The sequence below is a fragment of the Dermacentor variabilis genome, chromosome 8 (genome assembly GCF_050947875.1).
Source record: "Dermacentor variabilis isolate Ectoservices chromosome 8, ASM5094787v1, whole genome shotgun sequence".
NCBI lineage: Eukaryota > Metazoa > Arthropoda > Arachnida > Ixodida > Ixodidae > Dermacentor > Dermacentor variabilis.
Window position 1 is genome coordinate 34,442,682 of NC_134575.1, and position 23,741 is coordinate 34,466,422.

The window sequence follows — 23,741 nt, forward strand, 5'->3', positions numbered from 1 at the left end:
ACTCATTAGACGTCTACCGAGGAGATAGAGATAAATGAGGTACGAAAGGCAGGGAGGTTAACCGAAGGTAGGTATTCAGTTTCTACCCTGCACTGAAGAAAGGATAAGGGGAGACGACATCTATTGGAACGCACACAGCAGCACTGCCTCCGATCGATATGCTGTGTGCATAACACACTACAAAAACCTATTGTCTACAATACGAAACTGTCGCTGGCCGTCGCATCGTTTCCTCGCGTTATTACTACAACGGTGGTGAGCACCAAAGCTTTTTTATTTTATTTTATCTTTAGTTGGTTTCGCGTCCATGATTTTTCCTACCTTTACGTCGTGTGTCGAAAGTCATTTGCACAGGTTCCCGGCCCTCGCATGCCGTACCGCATAAATGTGCCTGAAACCGACCAATGGTATTCACCGATGGTTTTGAAAGGGGGACGCCCGATCCCGAAGCGGCATCGTATATATGGCATGGAATACTCCTTAATAATAATTCTTTCCGTTTACCCGACTGCTCGTTCCACAACGTCCTCATACGTTCTCTCCTTGTGTGCATGAAAAAAAAAGGCGAGGTAGTTGGGCTAAGCTCTGTATGCGTTCAAACGGGGCCGGCGACATATTGAAGCATTGCATACACAATGGTGAAGTGCGCATTTCCATTTCGTTTAAATTTCGCTTTCGCGTTCACTTTACCGCCACACGCGGGTCATGTCCACAAGGTCATTTACGCGGTCATCTACACGCCTTCCTCAGGCCCTCGTGATGTCGTCCCATTAAAATCTGCCCCCAAAGTCGACTCGTGGAACCCACTCTCCGGCGTTTAGGAGGCGATGCCCCCGATCCCTAGTGTGACGTCACAAGGCCCGTGTGCGTTGCCCTTTCTATAATACCCCTTATACCGTTTGCCCGGCTTGTCTTTCTAAAACCCCGCCCTTAAGTGTTTCTCTTTTGTGTATATATATATATATATATATATATATATATATATATATATATATATATATATATATATATACACATACAACCAAGGAGGTTGAAGAGGACGGCTTGGGAAGGGGGTCGCCGCGAGTGGGAGGGAGGGGGGGAGGTGTTGCTTTCCTTACGCACATACGTACTGGAGAAGAGATGATGGTGTAGTGTACGCGAAGCGGCCGTGTGGGTGGGGGCGGTCAAAGTAGGCGGGGGTCGGAGCATAATAGAGGCGCTCCGCTTTGTGATCACTGCGTGGTGGACGACGTCGGGCGGCCGTGGCCCTGGCGTCTTTAATTAGGCCCACGGCCGCCCGGGCGATTTATGGCTACATCTATACGCACAGCTGTCTCCCCCCCTCCCCGCAGCACAACTGGCCCGACGGACAGGGCTACCTCCCTTGCTGCGCCGTCCCCGATTCGGTTCAAGGCTCGACGGCGAAGGAGCCCTCTTCGCCATTGTGAGATAGATAGATAGATAGATAGATAGATAGATAGATAGATAGATAGATGGATGGATGGATGGATGGATGGATGGATGGATGGATGAATGAATGAATGAATGAATGAATGAATGAATGAATGAATGAATGAATGGATGGATGGATGGATGGATGGATGGATGGATGGATGGATGGATGGATGGATGGATGGATGGATAGATAGATAGATAGATAGATAGATAGATAGATAGATAGATAGATAGATAGATAGATAGATAGATAGATAGATAGATAGATAGATAGATAGATAGATAGATAGATAGATAGATAGATAGATAGATAGATAGATAGATAGATAGAAGACGAAAAACGTATATATCATTGACTGCAGTGTATGCGACCTAGGTAAATGTATACTTGATTGTAGCGGTGATGCCATTTACGTGCACCCCGTGAAACGGCTTTTGCCCTGTACAGTCTCGAACTACCCTCTCCCGTCGCGTCAGTGCGATCCGCCTTTCCTACATCGCGTTACCGCCGTTTGCGCGGACACGATACGCGATATACAACCGCGAAATGCGACGCGCCACTTGTTCGCATTCGTGTAAACGCCGCTAACGTAACGTCCCCCTAAAAAAAGATCAAAAAAAGGGGGGGGAAAAAACCGGCGCATCTACCGCCCTCTCTCCCTCTCTTCAGTACCGGAGCAAATGCGGTATACAACGTCGTCGTCGGCTGGTTGCCTCCTCTGGATGCGGGTCGCGTCGCAGCCAAACGGAGGCGGTCCGTTGGTCCTGCTCGAAAATGCGCCGCGCAACGTTTCGAGACACGTATACCGCTCAAACGTCGCCGGCGTTTACTTTTCTCGGTTCCCGTTTGTCTTTGAGGTGGGGGCACTCGAACAGGCCGCGTGGGAGGACGCGGTCCGCCTCGCTTTCGCCGCGCCGTGGGCTTTGGCTTGTACGACAGCGCCGTTTGCCTTATATAAGCGTGAACCTCGTAACGCGCAGGCATATTGCATCAGTTCGGCATTCGCACGCGTCGGCGACCCGTCGGTGGAACGTGACCGGATTTTGAGTGTTGTAGCATTTAAGGCCGTAGGACTAGTCACCTCCGTTATGAGCGAGCGCATAGCGGCCTCCTTATAACTCGGCAATAACCGATACGGAAATCGCGGTGCTTTGCGAATCAAAGCAACAAGCGTGGCTGTGAAATACGACATAGGTGGCGGGAATCCGGAATAACGTGGGCTTACTTGGGGTTGCATTCTGTCTGGAGACGCTGTCTGGTTGCATTAATTAAATAAGCTAAAAGGTAGGCAGCAGTAGCAAAGCGGTCACTCTTATATGTAGAACCCGGATATAACGAATTGTTGGTATAACGAACCGCTGTAAAATCCCCTTGAAAAGTTTTTGTACAAAATTATTACTCTACATATAGAATGATTAATATGTCGAACTATTTCGCGATCTCCTTCGAGTTCGATATACCCGGGTTCGACTTATGCTGTAGTAGGAGGTCACGTCAGGAGCCGCCGTGAAGTTCCCGCACTATCTCGCCGTGACGTCATGGATCTCCACAGTGTCTTTCTACGCGAGTATATATTGTTTGTACCGCGCTGCACTGCATTCTAAGGAAACCAAGTATTCAGCCCAGAGATCTTCATGAACATTTTCCTGCGCCTGAACGCCTCTTTGAAATACTTTGAAATCCGTGACGTCACACAGGCCTTACACGTCACACAGGTCTCCGCGTGAAAACTAAAAAAAAAGAAAAAGAAAAGGCTCTGCGGATCCGATGCCCTGTGGAAACCGGTTTAAGCAAACCCTTTATTGGTATTTGTTGTGAATGCTATTCCTGTTCAGCGACAATTTCCGACTAGAGATCACACGACCCAATTTATCGGCGTCCGTTTTGTAGTTTAGCAAATAATGAACGTTCTCTCTCTCTCTCTCTTTCTCTCTCTCTCTCTCTCTCTCTCTCTCTCTCTCTCTCTCTCTCTCTCTCCAGCAACTGAATCAGAATAGGATTTTGGAATAATACTTTGCAAGTTTCGACCGTTTTAGTGCCCGTTTAAGGTGCGCTCAACGTTCCATGCGGTGCGTGATAATTCCATGGACGTGTATATCCATTTGTATTCTGCGGAGTGCGCGGTGGCTTCTTCCTTGCTTATTTCTGGGTTGTGGTCGTGGATAGTGTCTTTTTTCCAGTCGCTAGTGTTGCAATATGACGGCCTAGTTGGTGGGAATAGCCTCCACCCCTTCGTTGCTTTCCGGAGCCCGACAGTTCCCGTTTCTCCTCACTTTCGAAAAAGACCGCGCTAACGTAGCGGCCTGGCTTTTTTTGTCTGGCTGTTGACCTCCCGACGTCACGATCACCTCGTACAGCGTCCGTCGTTCTTCTTCCTCGTCTTCTTCTTTCGTCGTTCGCGTTCCTCTTGTTTCCGTCTCGCGCTCGCCGCGCTCCCGAAGAGAAACAAACAAACAAAACCGTGCACGCGTTCCTCGTTTGCACGAGAGACGCTGCCGGTCGGATGATCAGCCGGGCGTCCAATCAGTGGCCACCTCAGCCCCCACGAAAGGCCCAAACCGCGCCGCTGACACCACGTGGCTTTTTGTTGTGTCCCACGGCGATCGGCGATTCTGCAGCAGCCTTCGCCGGACGTCAACCACACGCCGTGGCGACGGATCAGTGACCTGTCGGCGACTCCTCCAGGCACCTCGAGTCCAAGAGCGACTTGCGCAGCCAAGGCCGCCGCCTCCATCGGCCAGGACGCTATAGCTGACCGCCGTAGTGGTCAGCACCGGCTTCACCTCCACCCCCACCCTGCAGTCGGCGCGTCCGGTTGGCTGTGGACGCTTTCTTGTGTCGTCCCACCTCCTGTTGTCACTCATTTCTCGACGCGATCAACCTGTTCCGTTCTTCGAGGCGCTCCTTCGAGATGAGGTTGTCGGGGCCTCTGCGAAGAATGGCATTGCGGCGAACCGCGTGAGTTCTTCCCTTGCCTGTTCTCGGGTGAGCTTGGCTACTCCTAAGGGTATCCCTTTCTCTTTTCGCCTAATATACGTTCCGACTGGTAGCGTGGCAGCCTCGAGATGCGGATTTTTTTCTTTGTTCTTTTTGTTTATATAGGAAAAAAGGACGGAGTCCTCCTTTAGTACTTCTCTTTCGCGATGTCGATATTGTCGCATCGTTGCTGTCTCCTGTCTGCACTGAAAGTATGCACAATCCTTAAGTCTCTTTCTCGTCTAAATGTCTCTAGGTGACGCTTCATTCAGCTGTCGATCTAACGTGCCGTGACTGTTGTTTTCGTGTGGGTGTTTACCTTCACGCTCCTTCTGGCCTCAAAGCTAAGCGACGACAAGAGCTTCGTTTACACGATGAACTCGACGCACGCAGGCGGGTCGAGTCAGAAGTCGAGCCGACTCGGCCCGACTCGACCGCGTTTACGTGCATCGTGCCGGACGGGTTGGGCGATTTAACCCCGTCTCCTACATCGCGGGTCGACCGAACTCGCCTCGAGGCCCGCTCGGCACGACCCGCCGTACCGTTTGCATGAACCCGATCGACGACCCTATTTTGGTCCCACGAACCGACTCGACCCGACTTCATCGAGTCGAGTCAAGCGCACCTTACCTGTGCTTGACCAACTTGGCCCGCAGTCGTAGAAAGCTTCAAGGGTGTAGCCTGCAGCCTTGTTGTTTTTTGTTTGTTACGGTCGTTTACTTGGAAAAGGTATATCCATATACAGTCAGGTGATGATTTGGGGTTTTAATGGCGCACCAGCCGTGCAGGCTATAATGCGCCAACATGTAAAGTGAGATAAGGCGAACTTCAGGGAACCGCGAAAGCATCTCTCTCTCTCTCTCTCTCTCTCTCTCTCTCGCCAGCGCGGCTTTCGGGCGACGGTGCACATGTAACCGTCATGCGCGAAATCGTTGTTCGACCTTTCTAGTGCCTAGGCGATTGCCCCTTGTTTATTAAGTGGAGGTCTACCAGCCAATGGTCGGGCAAGAGTGAGACCCTTGTTTTAAGCCTATATGACAGCGGTCACCGATCAGCGACCACGCCGAAAGTAGTTGTGTCAGCAGCAATTAGGCGATGGACGGCAGAGCTCACGTAACGTTACACGTACTGTATACGCTTTAGGAAGACTTGCGGTCTGTTTAAGTTGGTTTGACGTAGCCCGTAAGGCCATATAGAGCATAGCGCAAACGCGACGACAAGTGCTAAATCGAGTACGTAAACTCGACTACAAAAAAGTTCTCGTGACAGAGGTTGGGGCATGCGGGGTGGGGGCGTTTTAGAACTATAGGCTCTCACTCGTGGATCGTGCGCGCAACTTGAAATTTGAGAAGTTCGGTACGTGGGGGCAGAGGGTGAAGAAGTGGGCGATATGTATACATATTTGGATTCCGACATCATGCCAGACTTTAGTTGAGCGTCCTTTTGTGTAACAGGGCTTTGGCATACCGTGTATAGTATACCCACGCTATCGTTTACCGCAAACGCGTCGGACCACCTGCCATTCCATCATATATGCTGTAGATACATGCACCGCGCCCCGTATGCACAGCTGGCGCAGCCCGCAAAGCTGGCAGGTGGCTGCGACGTACCGCTTATATAGCCGTATACAAAGCGGTAAACCACAACTCTCTAAGTTTTTTTTTTTTTGGCCACAAGCAGATCAGCGTTTCGCGAGCAGTAGTTGTACTTTCGAGGTACAAAAAAAAAAAAAAAAAGAAAGCAACTCTAGAGCACTTACAGATGAACAGTCGAAATGGCTCGAGACCGGTTTATATACACGCTGCTGTAATTTCCATATCTGGTAATCTCGTACGGCTGCTTGTGCGTATACGCTTCTGTGTAATCGGAAACGAAAAAGCGATTGTGTTACGCGCGTTGAACCCCCCCCCCCCCCCCCCACTCCCCGTGTTTTTTCATGCCAGAACTGTAGAGCTCAGTTTGCGATCGCCATGCCGTGCTGACGACACCGTTTCCGTATATCTCCGAGGTCCTCGCGGGACGGTCATTTCCCGTTACGAATCGGATGTATATATAAGCGTCGATTCGATCTCCACCGGACGCGCTGCTGTGATCTTACCTTTCTCCCCTCTTTTCCTTTCTTTTTTTTTTCTTCTTTTTCCTGGCGGTATTCTTGTCTCTCGGTAGAGCGCTGCGAGGCCGGGCACATGCGCGAATCGATTCGACAGCGACCCCGATTAGGTCTAACCTCCGCCCCGCCCGCTCACCCCCGACTCAGAGCCCCCGATTGCACCATCCAATCTTCTTTCATCAGCATTGTGAACGCAGTCATCCAAGCGTCTCGTGCGCTGCGACTATGTTCACTAGATCCGATTCCAATCGAACGGTCTCCGCTAATGAGTTCCGGTGCGTATTCGTTCGAGCGCCGATAGCGTAGGGGTCAATCGAAAAAGAAAGCTTTCTCGTGTTCGGCGATCTATCGGGGGGGGGAGGGGGATGGAATACCCTTTTGTTTGTGTTTTTTAATTAGACAGCGTTGGCTCCCCAATACGCGTATTACCCTTCACGGTATGACGGGTCGCCGGATGCGTGGACGGCCGTGGGTACTTAGAGAAAGGCTTCATGACTTCTCCGTATACAGAAGGGCCGGTGTCCTATCGAATTTCTCGTCATCGTACATCGAAGTTGTAAGCAGTAATAGAGAAACCCGTAACAACGCCAGTGGCGGCATCTTGTGACGCTTTGTCCAACCACAACTCGCTATAGAAACAATCTTGTATTGCGTTGACGTTCCGTGGCCTCAGGAAAAAATTTAAAAAATACTGCGTGCTAATGTTTTCGCCGCTGCCAGTGCTTCACACCAGCAGCGAAGAGACACATGGTTGCCAAGCTACAGTAATAGCTCTGCGTCCTCGCCGGTTATAACTCTGCGCCGCAAGATGGCGCCAGCAACGCCGCTTGTCTCGTTTGTTTCCGGTGACCAGGTGTTCCGCGATGGGTATACATACGGACAAACTAAAACTGTACAGTTGAAACAGTTTTTCATCTTCGTATTCGACTTTTTCGTTAAGCAGTTGTACGCACTTGACAGCCACAGGGACATGTCGTGGTTGTCTGTCTTTTTCTTTTGTGACGTCACGTGTCACGCGCAGTCGTTGCTATACTACGGTTCAGCGCGCTGGTATTGCTGTGCCAATCGATCCAGTGTGAGACAATTCGGTTTCTCCGCAAACTTCCCACTCACGGAATAGCGGGGACGTCCGGGATACCGGGAGGTCCGGGATACCGCAGACGCCCGGAATACCGGAGGCGCTGCGAAAAATGGTGGTGCCACCCGGTGACGTTGAGTTCGATCAGAGCCTCGTTCACGAGCAGGCCTCACGTCTGAGGGCCGAAATGTCTCGTGTTCTTTCGTTTAAACTTGTATCTAGTGTTCTATTCTTTATATGTCCCGTGTGTTCTTAAGCCACTGTACCATGATCGGCTTCTCTTTGTGTCCTTGCAGATGAGCGGCAAGCGCACTCGGAGCTTTAAGATCGCCGTGCACCGCCGAGACGAGCGCGACATCTGGCAGCAGCAAACGCGGGCCGGAGCGGGCAACTACTGCCAGCGGCACGGCAGCCTCAGCGCTGCCACCACTCCCGGAAGGGGATACTACGGTACGCTCTCTCTCTCTCTCTTTACCCGACGCTGTCCTTCGAGCGGGCAGTTTAGTGTGGATGTGGCCTACGGACGTGGCTACGGATACGCGTTTTGATAGTCGAGTTTATTGTACGCTCCCAGGGTTTGCGCTATCGGGTGCTTTCCTGGGCATTGTCACATTCCGCCGTGCTGTCGAATCCGCCATCTTGTGAGCTCTGATTGGCCCAGAGGATGGCTCATGTACGGCCTCTACTGATTGGCACAAGACGACGCCATTAAGAGAATTTGACAATTTGGAAGAATTTGACGATGTCCACGCGTAGCACCCCGGGCAATGACACGTTCCTCCACGGATGTTGGTGTTTTGAAGCCAGCGAGAGAGGTCTCAGCCGCCCTGTAAGCAGCCAGTGAGAGTGACAATTTCCGGAATGGCGCCCCTAGACGCTGCCACTGTCAAATGTGCATTGTAGGTTTCCGCCGCATAGTAGAGCTCGCCATCTTGTCGTATCTCATTGGCTCATGGTGCATGCTACGTATATGCGGGCCTCTCTGATTGGCTCGAAACGCCAACATGGCGGAGCACTACGACGTGGCAGAACTTGCGCGTCCACCTTTGAGGAAAAAACTAAACCTATTTCCGCGATGGATGAAGTAACGAAGTTCTTTCCTTCCTCCAATGGTGCCCACAATGCGCAAACAAAGGTGAGGCGTGCAGACAGGACACAAGAGAACAGAAGCGGAAAACACGAACCCGTTCGGGTTGTCCACTCCTCTTGTGTCCTGTCTGCACGCCTCACCTTTTTCGCATAATGAATCCTTACCAACTAGCTCAGCTTTCGGTCGTTCTAATGCCCACAATGGCTTCCTCGCTAAGCGCGTGTACAGTATCTGGCGGACGTGGCTGTATAGACGTGCGTGGATTCGGCGCAGGCTGCGGCTCGTCTTCGTCGGCGGCCGACGACGAGGAGGACCCGTGGCGCCGCCCTGGCGCCGGCGCGAGGGCCGAGGGCTCCGTGTTCCGCAGCATGGTTCGCGCCATCGCCACCGAGTTCCTGCCGGACGGCAGGGACCGCAAGTACTACGCGGACCACTACAGCTGCCGGCCGCCGCCCCTGTTCGTCTTCGTCGTCACCCTCATCGAGGTCAGTCGGCTCCCCTCCGCCAGGCGGCGTGGCCACCTCTTCATTGTCACGCCCATCGCGTTCGCGCGATCAAATCAAATCAAATATTTATTTGTTTTTGTTTTAAAGCAGTATAATAACAACAAGAAGGATACGCAGAAGGGGATCCCATGGTCACAAGACCGTACCGGAATCCTCTTTATATGGTTGCTGGATACAAGTTACAAAATTAGCGTAATTATCGCCCTGAACAGCGAGTCAGTCGTGGCAGCAATCGTTTGTGTGGCATGCATGCTGAAGCGTTCGTCCGAAGGTTCGAAAAAAAAAAAAACGCACGCTTTGCTGACTACTACGCTCGTTTTGTTTACAACGTGTTTTTATGTGGTTTGGCAGTGCCGTTTCTCCGACGAAAGTTGGGCAGCTTGAAATGGTTCGAGTTATGCGTCAACCTTATTACTAGTTATACGTCAACCTTTTTATTAGTTATACGGTGCTCCATTTACGAGTTGACCGCGCTGTGTGCTTTCACCCGTCCCCCGTCGATAACCGGGGCGAAATTCTCCCGCCCGCGCAATCTCGGGGCGATGTCCCTTCACGCCCCCTCCCCCCCTCCCCTTCCTTCCGGTTCGTTCGCATACACTGGACACCTAATCAACGCTCGTACGCACACGCAAGACCCCTTCCTTGCCTTACACTGCAGTCAACCCACGAATCTAGTTTCTTCTTTTTTTTCCCCCCTTATACACCCGTCTGTTGTGCTTCGCCTTCTCAGATATGTCGCTCTCTCGTCCAGGCTGGCCCACCCGCTGTGACCTTAATATTTCTCTCTCTCTCTCTCTCTCTCTCTCTCTCTCTCTCTCTCTCTCTCTCTCTCTCTCTCGCGTTCTTTTCACCCGCGCTGTTTACCCACGCGATCAGCGCACACTGCTGGTTACGTTACATACGCAGCGCGCCCACGTGCTACGACGGTGACCTCAGCGTGGGACGTCTAGATCCGCTCCGTACACGCAGGCTTCGCCTCTCGCGGCGGCCGTATACCTGTTTTCTTCCCGCCCACCACGTCGTATAGTCTCCCTCTCGGCGGCTGCGTGAATGGAGAGCGCGTTTACGGCGCGCGCGTACGCACACACACACGCTCGATCGGCCGCGTTCCGGTTTCCTCTGTAATCCGCAGTCTGCGTCCGTCCGCTGCTATTTTTCGGTGTGAGCCGCTCGCGTGGCTCTCTCTCTCTCTCATCCATTCTTACCCCTCTTTCAATTCCCTCTCCCACTGGTGCAGCGCGGTTGAGGTGTCCTCAATTGAGAGACAGTTACTGCGCTGCACTTTACCCCAATTTTTACTTCCCAACCAAGAATCTCTCTCTCTCTGGGGACGTATTCTCGGGCGATCACTTTCGGCGACGCCGTCGCCTTCGCGTGACGTAGTGTATTGCACGACCAGCCAATCGGCGTGAGCCTGATGGCCGAGGCAGTATATAGTACCGCCGAAAGCGATCGTCCCAGAATACATATCCCTTCTGGTGCCGGTGCTTTTGGGATGTGGTAGTACACAGGACGTTAGTCACGAAGGAAGGGGGAAGAAAAAAGAGAGACAGACCAGGAGGTGGTGTCACGTGACAGTTTTGAAGTGTCTGGTGATAGTAAAGAAGAACTTTTAAAGAATGGGCTGGAGTGCATGCGGCAGGCGTTATACCAAATCCTGACTGGGAGCTTATCACTGATCGTTGAAACGAAAAGCGTACGATCATTGCAATCAGCCGGTGCAAACGTGTGGTGCAGAAACTTGGACGTTAACTATAATAAGCCGGAAAACCAGTTAAGGACCGCGCAAAGAGTGATGGAGCGTTAAGAGACAGGAAGACAGCGGTGAGAAAAAAAGATAAGAGCTGGGCAGGCCATGTAAAGCGTATGTTAGATAATCGGTGGACTATTGGACTTACAGAATGGGTGCCAAGGAAAGGGAAGCGCTGTCGAAGGCTGTAGAAAATCAGGTGGGGTGATAAAATCAGGAAATGTCGCAGGCGCAAGCTGAAATCAGCTAGCGCAAGACAGGGGCAATTGTCGATCGCTCGGGGAGGCCTTCGTCCTGCAGTGGACGTAAAATAGGCTGCTGCTACTGGTGATGATGATAATCCTCGCGATACGCAAGCGGTAACTTTTCTATCCGCCGAGTGCGCGGGAGACTATATAGAGCGGAGATGCGGGTTGAGAGGGCGTCTCTGAAAACTACCACGGATCCAACAACGTCTCGGAACAGTCCGGCAACCGTGTAGAGCCTAACTTCCCAAGAGACAGCGCGCGAAGAGGAAAGGCGTGCGTCACAAAAGGTCGCCCTGCCGAGGCTAGCTTTAGCCACATATAGCATGCAGCTGTTGGATGAACTAAAGTTGCGCGGTAGCGAGGCGACCACTAGTTATTATGACGGGATAATTAAGGCTTAGTTGGTAAGCCAGAAGGGACAGAAGAGGTGTGCTTGCGCCGCTGCCGTATACCAGCTTGCCAGACGTCACAGATTTCGACAGCGTACTCCTATTTCTTGGTGGCCCGAAGCAAAGCCTATCTATCTATCTATCTATCTATCTATCTATCTATCTATCTATCTATCTATCTATCTATCTATCTGTCTGTCTGTCTGTCTGTCTGTCTGTCTGTCTTTCTTTCTTTCTGTCCGTCCGTCCGTCCGTCCGTCCGTCCGTCCGTCCGTCCGTCCGTCCGTCCGTCCGTCCGTCTGTCTGTCTGTCTGTCTGTCTGTCTGTCTGTCTGTCTGTCTGTCTGTCTGTCTGTCTGTCTGTCTGTCTGTTTCACACACACACAATCCTAAATGCACAAGCCGAGCAGGGAAACATCTAATCGAGTGTTGGTGGATACGGGATGGGCCAACCTAGTCGGGGCGTTCGGTCACCGGTGTATACTCGCATCCGCTGGGCTGCATTCGTGTCTGAGCAAACGCGGCGTCCCCCTTTTCTTTTTTCCTCCGCCGCTTCCGGTGCGTTGTCGCGCGTTCCCGTGCATGTGCGTGTGTTGCGCGCCGCATTCCGTCCGGCCGTTCCGGCTTTGCTGTTTGACAGCCTGGACTCAAATCCGGCTGAACTGTTTGACCAGCTGGACGCAAATCCGGCTCTGTCGGCCATGTTCACTCGCCGGACGCGGCACTGCAGGCGCAATCGGCAAGCCGACAACTGAAGCGTGGTACACGTTATTGCTTAATCGTGCTCGTTCTGTGGGAAGAACACGAGGTTGAGTGCTAGTCTATCGCGTTAGAAAAGCGGCCGTTCCGCGCGAATGGGTTGATCATTAGCGGAGAAAATGAATGGCAAAATTTTATATCTTGAATTTCACGCCAGAGCCCCAGCGTTCTTACGCCAGTGAGACGTCGCGGGTTTCAGCGCTTTCTTTTTCCTTTCTTTTTTTTTCGTATTTCGGTCGTTGTGGATCGTTAAACGTTACCTAAGCTTGCCAAATTCAGTCGCTGGCTCTTTCAATATACGTTGTAGTCTAGCTTTACCCTAAAACTGTCCGGCCAGACGTCGTCGACATTTCATGACGCCACGGAAATCTGTTGCCGGCACTTCAAGGCGGCGTTGCCTTGAAGAGACTTCTCTCTTTTTATATTTTTTTTAGTAATTTGCTAATATACAGCTCAAACAACTTTTCTTTACTGTCTCTTCAAGCCAATGTGCCTCTAAATTCCATTGCTTTCGTTCGGTTCATTCGTGTGCGTCAGCCGTTGCTGTCTACGAAGTCTGTATCGTATGGTTTCCGAAGGTTGGCCTACGAAGAGACGCGCCAGCCTCGGCTACAACAGCCCACGAAACTTTCGTAAACGATCATCAATCACGGGCTGTTGAATTGCCGTGGGTCGTCACGGTGGCGAGGAAACGGAACGCGGCAGTGTAGTTGGAGACGTTTTTTTTTTTCTCTCTCTCTTTTTCTGTTAGCAAAAAGCAAACAAGCATTTCTTAAAAACCACCGTTTTAAACGACCGTCCTTGCCAGCAAGGTTCAATTAATCTCGGAGACCGTTTAAGTGAACACCGCGCAACGCCTTCGTCGCGTTGTACCCGTTTCGCCTTACGTGCGTCGTGTCTTCGTTATTATTTTTCTTTCATTTCATTATTCATTCATTCATTTCATTATTTTTCTTTCATACGAGTGGGCGAGCGTATAGACGCAGAGTGTACAGGGTGGGCGTATGTATACTGTACTACGCACCCATGGGCGAACCCACGGACGGTTCCTGGTTTCACCCGCTAGCGTCGCCGCATACGCGTCGTCTGCATCTCTGTAGCTGTGGCCAGGGCGTTAAATACACTTCCGGCACATCCGGTCTCACGTTACCCCGGATGTTCGCCCGGTTGTAGGATTTTTCTCCTTTCCGGCACGGTTCAGTTCGCGCACACCTGTTGCAGGCCGGTACTTTTTTCTTTTTATCGGAGGGCGCTGCCTGCCCGTGCAGCAGCAGCGGCGGCGGCGGCACTGTGTCTCCTGGAACCCGGATGTGGAGCAGCAGAGGACGAGTATATGTCGTCTGCTTGTTATTATCGGCTCGAGCAGACGATCGCTATTTGTCGTCTGTTTGTTAATATCGGGTTGAGCAGACGACGCCGATGAATATGTTGTCTCCTTGTTATTATCGGGCGGAAGCGTCTGCTGTAACATATACGTTAACTGTTCAAGCGTAACTTTGTCCAGTACGCCTTTGCTGTGCGACGCGCTTCTGAGGAAGACGAACCATTTTTGTCACTAGTTGCATTCACCGAACTATTATGCAAGCAGCTAAAGAAGGGTCAAAGGACTGCGGAGGTCTGAGATGCTCAAAAGTGAGCAACCATTGAAAGACTCCGCCTGGAGGCAATGTTTCCACATCGGCACTTGTGTTCGGCCTGACTAAAACAAGTCACCTCGTCGAAACTTCTCGACCCTTTGATTGAGCCTGTGGTTTTGTTAGCGTTAAACGCTATTCTTGTTTGTCAATAAACGTGTAACTAGCTGCGAGCAGACGCTGTCAAACTGCATGACATCGCGGAAAGCTGGGGCTGGAGCTTCGCCACCAGTCTTTCAGTTATTGCGTCTGACATCCTCTCCCACCTCGCAAAGCACTCTCTCACGGTAAAAATGACCTTTTCGCTATTCAAGAAGGGTCCCTACAGATGAAGTAGCACACTGCCCCATGCATAAACACGGATAAAGTAGCTCAGGAATGCTGGCTAACGCTTCGGACCTATCTTTGTCAAAGGCCTTTAACAAAGATTGGTGCACATATATCGTAATGTTGGCCAGCCTTTTTAAGGCACTTTGTCCCTGTTTATGTAACTTCTATACCATCTTTTCGCTATTGGAGAGTGTAATTTACTATTAATGCTTAACGCAATATCCGTCCTTGATGTCCCTTTGCAGTTATTATTAAGACGAAGTTTAACGTACGCTGCCGGTGTTTGTAGTCTCGCAACAGCATCGCAGAAACACTATAGCTTTTGAGGCTACATGCGAGAATATCCCTTTATTCTGGTTAGGTATGCCTGATTTTGCTCTTCTTCCGTCTAGATGTTGCATCCGTGGCAATAGTGAAAACGTGCGAGGAACACACTCGTTATAGCGAAACTAAACAGCATGCGAGACAGGTTTTAGCCCGCAGCGTACACTCATCACCATTGTCGGAACTGAAGAACGCCGAGTCAAAAAATAAAAATGAGGTATACAAGGACGTTTTGCAGCTCGTGACAGTGTGGATTCCATGGTCATACTATGGCGGACAAAGAGCTAGCCGGTTGTCACTTTTAACTCCAGCATATGATTTATCGAAGCCGTTTGCCGTTCCGCGGGTTGTTTCCGTGCGATTGCAGATCACTCGTCTGCTGGAAACAATCGGCCCTTTCAGCCGTTCGTTTCTGCGTCTTGGGAGGCCACCCGTAAGCCGAAACCATGAAAGGACTTCGCCGATGGCACGTTACATGGGCTCGTAGTAACGTCACCCCTATTCGCTCCTTCCTTCACATCCTTCCTCCGAGCTTAACGCGTCTAGAGTTACAGTTCTGTCATTCCATTCTCCGCGCCCTCCTCTCTATCGCTCTCTCCCCACGTGTTCCCTCTTCCCTCTCTCATCCCTACGCTCAGAACTTCTATGCTTGTACTTTATTGGGTGCAGTGCCGCGGAAGCTAGCGTCTGCTGACTACAAGCAGCACTTGCGGCAAATCTGGGACGATCGCGTTTGTCCGTAATCGAGACAGACCGGCTTCGGTCCGTACGAGCCCGACCGAGCGTCTGCTTTATAAATCCATGGCTTTAAGCACCGCAGAACAGACGAGAAGAGAGAGGACAGAGGATACCGAATGCTTGTGTCGTCTGTTCCTTGTCTGCTCCTCTGTTTTTCGCAGAGTGCACAGTCGCACCGATCCCGTACCAGCTAGCCTTGCCGCAGCGTTTGTGAATCTGAGCCCATTCTTTCTCGCTACGCGAGAAGACGGCAGCGGACAACACGTGTTTGTCTGCTTTATTTGTCCATCGTTTGATTGGCGCTGTTTCTTGCCAAAGTTGCTCATTCGGTTTCGCAAATTAGGCAGGCATCTATCGAATTCGCCTTCCGAGCCACTGCACGTTTTTTGTCGTCTGCCGGTGTCCGTCTGCTTCCAGTTATGGGGGCCGAGTACAGGATGGTGGGGGGGGGGGGGGGGGGGACGCGAGCAGACGACGGCTAATTGAATTCCGGCGCATGCACCGGTGTCGCACTGAGGCTGTCGCGCACATTTGGCGCGCGCCGCGTCTCTCATTCTTGGAGCGCCACAACATCCGGTCTGCTGCACCGGCGGATGCGAACACACGCGTCTGCGCACGTGTCCGTCTAGCGGCGTCGAGTTGTTCTTAGACCGTCGCCGGCTCTTATATTTTTAGTTGCTTGTTCCTCGGCGCGTTTGACGGATGAGCCACCCGCTCTGGTCTTTCGGGCGCATATAAGACCCGGCTCGCGTCGCGGGGCGCTTCGGATGACGCTATATCATTACTCGCAACTTCACTGGCGCATATATAGTCAAGCTTACAGAACGACGAATTGATTTCTTTTCCCCGCGTCTGGCCTACTGAATTTACCATGTTTTCGTCGAATTTCGTGCATAGTGTGCTGCAGGGTGGTAGCGAGAAAGCTGAACCAAACTATGACGAAGGCGCCTTCGACATCCACGTTAACAGACGACGCCACAGAAGATGCATACAAATTCCAATATTATACCGTCCGCTTCCTCGTGCCCTTTCCAACCTTCCAAGCGAACTGTAACGCACAAGCTGGTTGCATGGGCGTCTGGTGTAAGCGGCGTACATTCCTCTACCGGAGCTTTAGAGAAGGTAATACTATAGTCGTGTAAACGTATGCGAACAGACGGGTGCGTCGCTGCAGGCCGGTATACGCGTACGGCCGGTCGTCTGCTCGAAGAGCGCAAACAGACGACACGCGCAATAAATCACTGGCGTATACCGATTTCCTCTATCCCCTCCCTTTCTTTATCCTTCTGTTTACAGAATACCGGTATCCCGTAAACTAAATGCATTTACGGAATACCGGCCGGTATTCCGTAAACTGTAATGCGTTTACTGCCAGGCTGCAACTCTATAGCTCTCATCAACGGGCGTGTAAGAAAGACCTTTCGTGCCGCTGCATGCGTCACAGACGACAGACGCCGTACCACGTTCGCCTATACATGCCGGAAGAGTTAAAAGCGACCGTCTGCTTTAGGGGCGCTGAGTAAATAGCGACGCCGTATTTAGTTTGCCGCTTCCGAGTAAGGGCGCTGCAGAAGAGACTGCTTCAGCTTATCGTGGCCGCTATTGTGGGAACCCGGGGTGGCTGGAAAGGGATAAGGAACACCGAGTCATCACTACAGAGTGTTCGGCGTCTTTCCTTGTCTGGGTGCGCGAAAAAAAATACGACCGCGTTAGCGTTTTTACAGTTCCTAAATGAGCTACGCACGCTCTTAACCGTATCTAATTCGCGACTCGCTTCCTTCTGCAGCATCGCGAGTACTTTTGTTTAGTTTACTCTTACCTCCTCATTGTGCCAGTTCCCTTACCAAAGTATTTACCGAAGCTATGTTGCCTTTCTGTTGACTTTTCGCTGAGTCAGACAGACATTTTGTTGACGCTAAACCGAATATATACTCCATGATTTTTACAAAGTTGTGCGCTCGACTACTTGGTAACTGCTGCTGCCTCTAGTCCTCGACACGTGACCTTCCATCTCATCTTATTTGCCGCTGGTCACAATATCTTTGGCCGGTGTTAGATCGTTCACTTCAACGGTGGCAGTGCCCTTTGTGTCGGTTTCGTAGTAGTAGCTTATTAGCTGCGGTGACGTCAACATGTACCTTTGGTAATCGCTTACCAACTTAGATAATTATCACCTAATTCGTTAAGGTGATAATTATCAGTTAAGCTTCGTTACGTAATTACCTAATTGCATACGATGTAGTCGCGAAGTGATGCAGCTGTGCGTTCAAGGCTTTTCTAGTTAGTGTGTATCGTGATGCGCGTAAAAGTCGACGGCATTTGTCCACATGACTGAGCGCAGACTTATTGATATCGCAGTTATTATTTTATTTTGATGCGTCTCCCAGTCCCTGCCCGATTGTTTATGCGGGAGCTTTAATTTATTCGGTCGATCGCGCAAGAACTCAATCTCAGCCAATTTATCAATTTACTACAATAAATTATTGGCGCATTGCGTGACAAAGCTACGTGTATCACCAGTGCACATCGAGAATTAATTTATGTTGATTGACAGTCCTAAATAACAACCTGATTTTTCTGTTGGCTTCTTCGCTCTGCTTGTGTACGTCGCCTGGCACCTCTCTTGTGTATATGTTGAGATTCCCTTTCAAAGCTGAAGTTACGGGTTCATCTTTTTTTTGCACTTTTTTCCCCTTCTTGTAATAATCACCGTGCATGAAAAGTTGGCGTATGTGAGAATAGGGGAGACATAATCACGCAGCCGCAGTTATTAATTTTGCAGCTCAGCGTGCGCCGTTACAGGTCACGTGTTCGCCTCGCGCTTCTTTGCCACATCAGGACGCAAACTATAGACAAAAGCCTGCAGCAGAACCCGCACCGCCGCACTGGCCGCAACTTTATTAATAAACGTTTACCCGCGGTCAATTAATCTAACCTAATTACGGCCGCGAACGGCGGCGGAGTTATTACTGCTTATTGTTTCTTTAATTATTCTTTTTTTTAATTTTGCGCGCCTTTCTTTATAGAGCGATGGCCTTTCTGCACGCCACCTCTATCTCGTTCCCGTCATAACTCAGCCCCCGGAAGAAGGGCTTCTCCGGGGCGCTCGTTTGATCGACGCTCTTGATATCGGCGCAGCGAAAGAGTATCGTCAGAATCGAAGCACGCCACAAAGATGGCAAGCGGAACTGCGCACACACGGCAGTTATGCGCGCGCGTCCTTGATCGAGCTGGCGTGCGCTGTGTGTCTCTGGGCCTCCCCGCGATGGGGGCTTGGCCCAGGGTTTTGCAGGGCGTTGGCTCCTAACCTGTGCCGAGGGCAGAAAATGCCCGCGGCTTTCTCTTTTTTTTTTTCTTTGCCGTTAGTTCACGACGCTGCATGCCCCTCTTGTGTGTGTCTTGCGTTTGTGTGTGCGTTGTCCTGAAAGTTGCCGAGAATGACTGGTAGGAGTTAGCAGAAAGAGAGAGAGAGAGAGAGAGAGAGAGAGAGAGGTCGCACTCGACCACGCCTCGTCGCGGACGGAACGGGAATTATTCATTTCTGAGAGAGAGAGAGAGAGAGAGAGAGATGAGGAAGACAGAGGTGAGCCCGTTGGGCACTATAGTTGGGTGCAGCAACGCAAAAGCCGGCCGCGAGTCGTGGCTGTGGGCACTTCTGCTGCGTAGCGCGAGGTCGCGGGTTCGATTCGTGACCGGTGGGGGGGGGGGGGGGGGCTCGTTGCTGTAGGAGGCGGAACGCAACAAACGCTCTTGTCTTTCCATTTAGGCGGCCTAAAATAACACGGAAAATCCTACTTTACGGCGACGCTGGTACCTCCGGGTTGCGTTGCGACGTTGACATCTATCTATCTATCTATCTATCTATCTATCTATCTATCTATCTATCTATCTATCTATCTATCTATCTATCTATCTATCTATCTATCTATCTAATCAGGTAAGCATTCTTGTCAGCAATGTGAGCTCAACCTAAGCGGGCTCGTCATTTACGTGCAGCCCCGCATTTCGAGTAGGAGACGCGCGAAGTACGGCAGCAGTTAAAGCGCAACGCACGCGTAAGGTCGTGCGCACGTATATACATCGAGCTGGCACAACGTGGCTGCGCTGCACCGAATTACCGCCAGCCGGTGACGAAGGTTCGTTCGGTGCGCGGCATGTGTAGATACGGATATAGGGAGATGGGTCAGAGACGTCCACAGCCGGAACACTGGCGTGCTGCGCCCTTCTAGAATAGGAGGGAGGAGGAGCAGGTGCTGAGGGCGAGCTCCTCAACAAGGCGAGCCATTTCCTGTGTCTCTGCGAGCTTCGAAGGCAGGGACGACGACCTGGTTGCCTTAAGTGCAGAGAAACGTCAAGTCAGTTTATAGGGTGATAAGGTGTTCTCTGAACACTCTTGTTTTCGTTGATTTCAGGGCCACAGGTTGATCGATAGAAGAGACAATTCAAAGTTCCGGTTTCTTTTCTTTCATTTTTATGTCGCGTCGACACATCATCGCGGGCGCGCCAGCTTGACATAACGGATTTCAAAGTATTTTCTCCAATTCAGGCCGTTGATGGCTCAGAAAGACCTTATCGACACTCTCTAACTTCACCACTGTTTGGCTCATTTAGAGCGTAATGTATCTATAATAATAAACATATCTATGTAATAAACACCTAACGATATAAACATTCAACTAGGTCCGAACAGGCGGCGTCAATATTCATGTCGTCGAGAACTGGTGTGAAAAAAAAAATTATAGCGTTCTAACCAACCGACAGGCCACTATATGCATGCTGCGTTTGCCGGAACATTCCCGCAATAGCGGTGGCCTCCGAGATGCTGCACCGGTGCGCCGTCGCGACATGCCAATGCGGGATCTCGGAGGCTACGATGTACGACGCAGCCGTGGCAGGCGCGTGTCGAGAATAAAGCCGAGCGCCCGCGGACAGTGGTATCTCGTCTGCTTTGTGGGCGAGTCGTACGTAGGGGGCCCATTTAACGGCGGCCGTAACTGAGATGGAAATTTCGTGACCGTTGGCCAGGCGGAACGACAGAGATAAACACGCGGCACTCGTGTTTATTTAATCTGGAGCACCTCTCTGTTGTATTTTTCTCTTGGCTCCTAAATAATTTATGTCACCCCCTCCCCCGACTCCTTCCGTCCTTCTTCCTATCGCTCGCTTACTTATTTATTAAAGTGTTCTTTTTTCTTGTGTTTGCCATTATTTTTCTGTGAAATTATCAATGCTGGCTCGCTCGGTGCCGTTCGTGGAACGGAACGCGTCCGTCCCGATAGTGCGCGCACGCGCACCACGAAGTGTTATCAGAATGGTAATTGCTGAATTGGTACGGTAATTATTCAGTTAGTAATTGGTTTGCTGAACTGCCAAACGACTTACCGCTCTGCCCAGCCTCATATAGCACATATATATATGACGCGTTGTACATTAACAGGTTTGAAAGGCCACGTAGCGGCGAGTTTGTGTACGTGTAGAAGCCACGTAGCGGCGAGCGTGTGGGGCTGTTTTTCCGGCGGCCGTGCGTAACGATCCGAGGCGGCACAAGAACACGGCGGCGGGCCGACCGACGCGCAAATTAAACCCGCGGCGCGCTGTTTGTGGTCTCTAACCTCTCCTTGCCTCACTCCACGCAACTTACCCCCTCCTCCTCATTTTCCTCCTCTTCCACCCTTCCCTCATTTGCACTCTCTCCACCACGTCTCCATCTGGCGCGCATTGTCTTGCACCACACACTGCGGCCTCCGTGCGCGCAAGGCCGCAAAACAAGCTGCGACGTGCCCGACTGCGTGGTCGTGCTAAGCGGGATTGCGTGCGACGCGGTGTATGTGCACGCGGGTGATCTATGGACGCACGGACGGTTCTGGCGCTGTTGACGGCGCCCGACTGCTGTGTGTTGCAGAGGGGGGTGCGAAGGAACCGTTCTATGGGAGGAAGCAGCATGGGGGCGTTTGGACGACTGGTGCGAGGCGGTAGAACGTTCAAGTTTTTGTTAATTGATTTTCGGCCCGCTCCCGATTTTCCCCTAAAAAGACGCCGTCTGTTCCTTGTGCCGTTGTACTCTATACCTCTTTCTCCCGCGTTGGGTTTTTTTTTTTTCGTCGCGGTTCGCTGCCTTTCTTTTTTCGCTCGTTCTCTTCCTTTGTAGCCCGACCCGCGTGGTCAGTGCAGTTTTGAAGGCAAAGCTTCCCATAGGTGCGAACCCTCCCTGACTTTGCAAAGAGTGGATGTCGCTGCCGCAGTGCTGCCGAATATACTATATATATTTAAAGAGGGAAAGAACCGCGACTCCAGACGGGACGTGACGAAGGAGTGACCAGGATGAGCGGTAGACCGGTATACCGCTCGTCCTGGTCACTCCTTCGTCACGTCCCGTCTGGAGTCGCGCTTCTTTTCCTCTTTAAACATGTGGGACCAACTGGTCTAAAGTTCCCCCGCTCTCGATACCATATATAGCTCTCATACGGGACAGTACTCGTGTATACCGTATATCGGCTTACGTGTTGCCCCCCCCCCCACACGCTTCGTGTCTGTGCAAACTGGCCATTGTCGACAACGTGTGACGTTGCAAACGCAACAATCCGCAAACGATTACGCGTGTGGGCACATACGAACTGGTTCGTTGCGCCAAAGGAACCGTATGCGAGAGTTTGGTAATTTGGAAAGGTAAATCGTCTTAGGACAACGTATACATGCGGCCACAAGCGCGAACGTTAGACGAATCTATGCGCTACACTATAACCATCGTTTCCGGCGGTTTAGTGCAGTGGTCGCAGAGCCAGATTTGCTTCTGGTGAGATGTTTTTATAGGAAACTCCGGTGAATGAGGGTGTTGAGTCACGTGGCTCACCCAAGGGTCATTAGCACAGACTTGAAGCGCGAAAAAAAGCAGGGACGAGAAGGCGGGCATGGACAAGCGTTGCCCACCCTTTCGTCCCTGTATTTCTTTTTCTTACTTCGCGCTTTAAGTTTACTAGTGATGTTATTGCAAGGTAACCCTCTCTCAAGCCCTACTCAATCACCCAAGCGATCCAATCGCGCGGACGCGTGTAACCATCCTCTCTCAGGTCAGGTCAGCTTATCTACTTAAAGGTCCCCTCCCCTTATCAGGGGTGTTACATAAGCGGTGGGGAACAAGTAATGAACGCTTTATCATAACTACGTTGGTACACGAGAGAGAGAGAGAGAGAGAAAAGAGGCAGGTACACTTTTAAGAATGAAGGGTAACCATAAAACAAAAACAAATGTACGCGTTATATGAAGCATTCGAACCAGAATGACAAGACTAAAGAAGCATCGGCAGTGAACGTGAGGCTACTGGTGCTGGCTACAACTCTCTCTCTCTCCCCCCCCCCCCCACTCTCACTCGCTTCGGTAGGTTGTGACAGAGGACTGAAATAAAAAAAAAACGAAACAAAGTAAAACATTCAGGATAGGCCATGCCGCCGCCGTCGCCGCGCGCACGGAGAGCAGGAGAGATGAATTACTATAGGCCACGGAGTGCATCCACCGGCAGAGTTGGGAGCGCGGTGGCTGTGAAGGGAGGAGGAGGAAGGCGTTCAGTTTGCTACCTGCCACGACGGCCTCGCAAGGCGCTTTTGCTGCCACCCGCCGCCGCCGCCGGTGCTCTGTGGAGCAACGCCTGCCGCCGACAGATGGTAGGCGCGAACGCGGCGCCGGATCGCCCGGCACGCAACCGTGTGTGTATGGTGGCGTGTAGGTCGCTGTAAGCAGGAACCTGGCTTTGGCGCGCCGACACCGAACGCGTTCGCCTAGTGCACGCGCTGCCGCACGTATACTGTCTTATTGTCATTGTTATTTGGCTACCTGACTGTAGCCGTACACCAACTCGGCCCTCTCGCAAAGAAATGCGACTTGTATATACGACTATATAGAGAGACTTCTTGTAGACATCATGCGGAGCACCTTTTGTCTTCTCCAAGATGGAGAAGCGAAGAAGGAAAAGTGAAGCGACGAATCCCAACGTAAGAGTAGTATACGCTGCTTTACACTTTCAGCGAATTGCAAGGGTAATGCCAACTCACTCCTTTCGAAAAAAAAAAAACGCGGTTTGTATACGACTATAGAGAGACTTCTCGTAGACATCCTACGGAGCACCTTTGCCTTCTCCGAGGTGAATAAGTAAAAAAGGAAAAGTGAAGCGACGAATCTCAACGTAGAGTAGAATATGGGCTGCTTTATACATTCAGCGAATTGCTAAAGTAATGCCAACTCACTCGTTTTGAAAAAAGAGCGGCCTGTATACGACTATAGAGGGATTCTTGTAGACATCCTGCGGAGCACCTTTGTCTTCTCCAAGATGGACAAGTGAAGGAAAAGTGAAGCGACGAATCCCAACGTAGAGTAGAATA

At 51.2% G+C, this 23,741-nt stretch overlaps 1 protein-coding gene across 4 annotated transcripts in view; it reads left to right on the forward strand.

Annotated features, from left to right (window-relative positions):
- Window positions 1-23,741, forward strand: part of LOC142589977 (protein rhomboid-like) — a 216,029-nt gene that overhangs the window by 174,365 nt on the left and 17,923 nt on the right. For 2 of the 4 annotated variants that reach the window (XM_075701741.1, XM_075701742.1), the window contains 2 exons: window positions 7,899-8,052; window positions 8,966-9,177. In XM_075701741.1, coding sequence (XP_075557856.1) covers window positions 7,899-8,052; window positions 8,966-9,177 — 366 coding nt within the window. Of the gene's footprint in view, window positions 1-3,942; window positions 4,424-7,898; window positions 8,053-8,965; window positions 9,178-23,741 lie in introns of those variants that run through there. The other 2 variants (XM_075701744.1, XM_075701743.1) reach the window with 2 other exon arrangements.